This window comes from Podarcis gaigeae (assembly GCF_964106915.1).
Source record: "Podarcis gaigeae genome assembly, chromosome: Z".
Classification (NCBI taxonomy): Eukaryota; Metazoa; Chordata; class Lepidosauria; order Squamata; family Lacertidae; genus Podarcis; species Podarcis gaigeae.
In genome coordinates this window covers 49570977-49577316 of record NC_139691.1, presented here as the reverse complement: position 1 = coordinate 49577316, position 6340 = coordinate 49570977, and the positions used below count along the sequence as shown (strand labels likewise).

The following is a 6340-nucleotide window of genomic DNA, read 5'->3' as shown; positions in this document are numbered from 1 at the left end:
AGTGAACGCAATTCAGATGTCGCGATTCACCATTTCCATGCATGTGTGTGACGTCATTTTGAGCGCCTGCGCATGCGCGAGCGGCAAAACCTGGAAGTAACGCGCTCCGTTACTTCTGGGTTGTTGCAGTGCACAACCCGAAAATACTTATCCCGAAGCTACTTCAAGCTGAGATATGACTGTATGCATTTAAAGCAGCCTCATACCTCTTTAAGCAGTCATGGCTTTGCCCAAAGGATCCTGGGAACTGAAGTCTGTTACAGGTGCTGAGAGTTTTTGGGAGGACCCCTATTCCCATCACAGAGCTAAAATTCCCGGAGTCTCCTAGGAAGGAAGATTGATTGTGAAACCACTTCAGGAATTGTAGCTCTGTGAGGGGAACAGAGGTCTCTAACAATTTTCAGCACCCTTAGCAAACTACACTTCCCAGGAGTCTTCAGGAGCCCAGCTATCACAGCTAGTATTCATTCATATGCTCTTACCTTTAAAAAATAAAAAGGGGGTGCTGGCATGAGCTGTGGTGGCTTCCTGGTAACTGTGGAATGCTCTTCCCAGGGAGGCTCAACGGGTGCCTTCATTGCATATCTTTGAGCACCAGGCGAAAACATTATACATAACCTTCCAACGAAAATAGGGACATGCTGTTTAATAAGAATAAGAATATTTATCCCCTGCCCATCTGGCTGGGTTTCCCCAGCCACTGTGGATGGCTTCCAGCATACATAAAACATTAAATATTTAAAAACTTCCCTATACAGGACTGCCTTCAGATGTCTTCTAAAGGTTGTATAGTTATTTATCTCCTCCAACATTTCTCTAATAAAAAAAAAAAAGGTTTTGGGCTCCTTTTTTTGGCTTTTTACAGCATTTTTCTTTTAAAAATTGCTCTTGTTGCCATATGTCCGGGTTTCACCGAACATTTTTTTACTGATTCAGCAAAAATCCAACTGGATGCCATTTTGACAGTCCAAACATATGGCAGCCCTAGAAGGCTTCTCTAAATCAGCGACATCCCTGAAAAATAGGGACACTAGGAGGGTCTCTCTGTGTGTGTGTGCCAAATATGCCTTCTGCCTATCTTTCATTATACTACATTACGTGTATCACATTGTAGCAATCTGGGCAGCCTTCCCTGCCCGGAGCCCTTCACTCAAAGATCAGCCACCCTCTTGCAACGTTTGCCCCCCACCAGGCTCCTGGGTCCGGAAGGGGTGCAGGGAAGCAGCCTTGATGCTTCGAGATCAGGAATGGGGGGCCCTGTGAATGCTGAATGAAGTCATGCTAATATATTTCTTGAAGCACGGAAGCATGGAAAGAAGGGGGTGGGTTTCATTCAACAGCAGAATATCTGCTTTGCATGCTGAAGGCACCAGGTAGCGGCAGGTGTGGAACGACTGGTCAGATCTGACAGGCACAATTCCAGCCTAAATGGAAAGTGCACATCCATTTCCCACATTCAGCTTGGTAAGCGGCAACTGGCTTGATGCAGGAAGATGGGCAATGATACCTCAACTGTGAAGGACTGATCATTGCTTATTTTAGCTTGTTCTTGCTAATGGTTTGTCAGGGAGCACCATCCCCTATATGCATTACCTCTTTTATGGTATGTATTAATTTCACATCAAAATTAGACGACCTCCGATTCCCACAATGAATTAGCAGTCAATGTGTAGGGCTCCTCCCTCCTTGCTTTATGTGTCTATTAATTTTTAAAGTAAATATATCATAGTTAAAGCAAAAACAAGTGGATTGAATATACTCATCCCCCCCTTCAGACTGCTTGAAACAGTGGAATGGAAATACATAGCCATTTGCAAACTGAACATTTCACAACACAGCTCCTTCAAATGACACATTTATTCTGGGTAGGAGTGGAACTTAAATGGAATCAAATTAACTTGATGGGTTCCATGCCTTGGATACTTTTTGGGGGGGGGAGTGGGAGAGGTTAGCAATATGCCCTTCATCTTGGCTCACTTTATAATAGTACAGTCTCTCTCCCCACCAAATGAACCACCAGCCTTCTGGTGGACAACCAGATGCGCTGACCCACGGTGCCACCTGTAATAGAAAGGTGGCATAAAATGAAGTACATTGCAGGGGGTTGGACTAGATGACCCCTAGGGGTCCCTTCCAACTCTATTATGGCATTAATGATGTCCTACCAGTAGGCTTCTATTAAGCACCTGCTTGGCCTCTGTGATAAATGGGACTAGATAGGCCTTTGGTCTGATCCAGCAACCAGGCTTTCCTTATGTTCTTATTAGCTCTGATTAATAGAACCTCCATATCCAGAGGCCGTGCGCATCTGAGTGTTGTTACACTCAGCCCTAGTCTCCATTATGCTGGGGACACACTTGCAACTATTGCCCTCCTGGTTTGCTTTTGGGCTTCGTGGTAGCATCTAGTGTTCTTAACCCATACGTTTTCAATTCTGAATTTTAAACCTTGAGACCTTCTGATGAAAGCTGGTGCTGGTGGTGTCAATTTCTTCACCTACTAAGAGAGGCCATTTTCCCCTGCTGAATGTATTCTGGTGTGATCCCTGAGACTGGCCTTCAACCCTAGGCTGGTGTTCTTCAGATCACAGTGCCTGCCTCGTCAGGGATGGTGGGAATGGGAGTCCCAGAAACTTATGGAGGGCATCAGTTGGGAAAAGCCATTGCCAACCCAGGGGGTGGAAACATGGAAGGCAGGCATTATATGTGCGCGTGTGTGAGAGAGGGAAATAAATGATGGCTCTAGGCAAAGGAGACGGCCTTAGAGGCTCTCAAACTGGACGGGGGGGGGGGGAGGCCGGAGAAAGCTGCGTGGAAGAGCGACAGTGCCCAGGTCTCCCCAGGACGTGTGAATCTTTCAGCGGCGCCTCTTCCTAGGAGCGATAGGGAGAAACCGCGCCAGCAACCAGGAGAGCGAGGCGCGTCTTTGGAGTGGAGGATCGGGCCACTAAGCCGGTCTCTGCTCCTGCCGGGGTCGGCGCTACGCTCGGGGTGGGTCCGGCTGCCTTTCCGAGCAGGAGGAAGAGGAGGCAAGCGAGGCGGGGGCGCTCCGGCAGAAAAGACAAAGGCTTCTTCTGAGTGGAGAGGCCGCTCCTGAGGCGGGGACTGCAGCCGTCGAGGGGCGGGCCGGGGGCGGGCGCTGGAGCCGCAGCGGGCAGGCAGAGCGACGGCGTCGGCGGCAGGAGAAGGTGGAGGGAGCCATTCTTCGGTGCGCACCGGTATGGAGGCAGCGGCGAGAAGGAGGACGGCGGCGACGACGCTGGCGGGGCGGTGACCGGGGCCGTCGGGCGGCGGCGATGCGCCCGCCCCGGCCATGGAGGAGCGCTGGCACCGGGGGCTGGCGGCGCTGGTGATGCTGCTGCTCTTCGGGGGGCTGGTGCTGCAGTACGTGTGCCCGGGTAGCGAGTGCCAGCTGCGGCAGCGCCTGGCCGAGGCCGCCCCGTCCGCCCTGCTGGCGCGCCAGGCCGGCCAGGGAGGGGACCCTTACCGGGCGGAGGACGAGAGCCCTCCGCGCTTCGTGCCGCGCCTGAACTTCTCGGAAGCCGACCTGCTGCGCCGCGTGGACTTCCACATCGCTGGCGACGATCTGATCGTTTTCCTGCACATCCAGAAGACGGGCGGCACCACCTTCGGGCGCCACCTGGTGCGCAACATCCAGTTGGAGCAACCTTGCGAGTGCAAGGCCGGGCAGAAAAAGTGCACCTGCCTCCGGCCGGGCAAGCGAGAGACCTGGCTCTTCTCCCGCTTCTCCACTGGCTGGAGCTGCGGGCTCCACGCCGACTGGACCGAGCTGACCAACTGCGTCCCGGCCGTGGTGGACAGCAAAAAGGACGCCAAGCTGCGCCCCACCAGGTGAGACACAGGCGGGGCGGGGGACAAAGCAGGGAGATCCCTACGGATGGAGCGGGCCCATCTGGGGCGGCCGGCGCGTCACCTTACTACGTTCAGAACAACACCCCCCTGGATCAGGCCCATGCCCCGTCTGGTTCAGCAGCCCAGCCGGCCCTGATGGGAAGAAGACGCTGGGCTAAATGAGCAATTGGCCTTATCTGGTGACCCATAAGAACCAGAGCTCTCCATGGATATAAAGTGAGTGGAGGATGGCAGGCCTCAATCCTGTGCATGTTTACTCTAAAGGAAACCAGGGTCGTCTTCCCATGAGAACCTCACAAGAGCCAGCTGGATCAGGCCAGTGGCACATCTGTCTCAACATTCCCTGTAGGGACACTGTGAGAACAGGATACTGGGCTATAGGGGCCACTGGCCTGATCCAAGAGGCTCGTATTATGTTCTTATGGGAATAAGACCCTGGTTTACATTGCAGTAAACATGCACAGAATTGAGGCCTGCTATCCTCCACTCTCCTTATCTCCATGGAGAGCCCTTGTGATCTTCCTGTTGCCCAGTTTTTGAGTAAAAACCCTGAAGAGTCCAACTTGGTCTCACAATCCCAAGCACACCTGATTTGGGGGGGAAATAGTTCCCTTGGTCCCAGTGGAACCTTCCATGAGATGCCTGCCTGGAAATAATTCCCAATCCACATTTCTTTTTGAGGAAACTGGGTTAGGATCTGGTGTTCTACCCCTGGCTTCTTAAAAACATACTGGGATCTAGAGTTCCTCTTGGTTTCATCCCATCCTTTGCAAACAGAAAATTCCTTGCCTCTAAAAAAACCTATGGAGGGTTAGTACATCTCCCCCCGCCTCATTTCTCCTTTCTGGAGAGAGAATCTTTCGCTCCATAGAACATGTAATCTCTCCAACCCTTTCAATTCTCACTCCAGTGTTCTAGCACAGTAATAAAAGCATTCCAATATTTCCCAGGTATCCTTCCCCCTTCCGGACATTATGATCTGGCAATTCCTCCAGCCCTCCCCCATTGCCCATTCAAGAGCAATTTTATAGTAATCTGTTACCATCTCTGCACATTACAGCTGTCCAGTTTGCGCTTGGGAACCTTAAAGATCCTCTTTTTTTTTTTTTTGCTCTGTTCTTCCACCCTCTGCAATTAGCAGGAACCATGAATGTGGGTTATTCAAGTGTATCACGGGTTTTTGTTTTGTTTTGAAGTTGATTTCATTTTTTTGGGTAAGCAAAGTCCTCTGCCTTTCCCCGAAATGCATCCTTTATCGCCCATTGGCTAGTACTTAAGACCGAGCTAACAATGAAAACAATACCCAACTATTTAGGGTGCCTTCCAGATGTTCCTGGACTCCAAATCCCATCAGCATGGCTGGGATTGATGGGGGCTGTTGTCCAAAATATCTGCAGGGCTCCATGCTGGAGAAAACTGATTTAGCAAGCGGTGGTACCTATCTCTTGATTTTAGGTCGGTTCACACAAGAGATACTAGATCTCAGGCATGTGGCCCTCTGGATGTTATTGGAATCCCAACTCCTATGATCCCCAGCCAGCATGGATGATGGAATTTGTAGGCCAACAACGTCTGAAGGTCCACAGGTTGCCCATTGTTCAGTGAGATGGTGTTACCAAGCAGGCTCAAAGCCCCAGACACCTAAGGAATTACTGGGCCTTATCTTCACAGCCTTATCTTTTCTGCTGTAAGCTCACTGCCCTTCCTCTGAGCTAATTCTGCCCTCCCACACAGCTAGATATCTTGCTTTTGGTCCTGTGTCCAAAATAGCATTTTCAGTTCAGTATGAAGTCGCCTCTTTGTAGACAGTGCTGTCTAGCACAAGGCTGGTTGAATGTGTCATAAAAATTGTGTGAGGGTGTGTGTGAGAGAAAGAGAGGCAGATGAACAGCCCTTTCAGAGTCAAGGTGAAGGTGCTCTTGCAACTTCTCTATGTGCTTTCTCCATCTGTTGATGCTGGTTGTTTGAGGAAGGTAGACTCTGCTGAGCTGCGCAAGACCTCTCATTGGCTTTGAAAGTTCATGCTGCACTTCTTTGCTCCAGGGACTGCATTTTTCCATGCCCACCCACCTCCCTACTGCCAGTGGGAGCACCACATCTAGCACCTAGCATGTTTGGGATCGAGTAGGGACAGTAATGGAAGGGAGGCCCACACCTTCCTTTGTAAAACATGAAATATGCAGAGTTAATTCTTTTCACTTACTGCCAGAGGTGTTTTTTTATTTCTCATTGAGTTTCCGCTTTATTTGCGTCCCCTAATTTCTTCTTTTTCTCAGCCCAACTACAAACATTGCACCTGGAAGGACATGAGCAGCAGCTGCTTGTTAATCCAGGAGCCTTGTCCATCTCAGGAACTGAGATAATGATTTGCTTGGTATTTGCAATTCAAAAACAGAGCCCCTGTTTAGCATACAAAATACCTATTTTAAATAGTTTAAACAACTCTGGGGCTGTCAACTAATCCAATT

General features: G+C 50.2%; 1 protein-coding gene across 1 annotated transcript in view; it reads left to right on the top strand.

Moving 5' to 3' along the window:
• Positions 1 to 2641: 2641 nt before the first annotated feature.
• HS6ST2 (heparan sulfate 6-O-sulfotransferase 2) overlaps positions 2642 to 6340 on the top strand; it is a 132926-nt gene continuing 129227 nt past the window's right edge. The window contains exon 1 of the mRNA XM_083723013.1: positions 2642 to 3851. Within this exon, the coding sequence (XP_083579139.1) occupies positions 3313 to 3851 (539 nt within the window). The 5' untranslated portion in view covers positions 2642 to 3312. The remainder of the gene's footprint in view (positions 3852 to 6340) is intronic.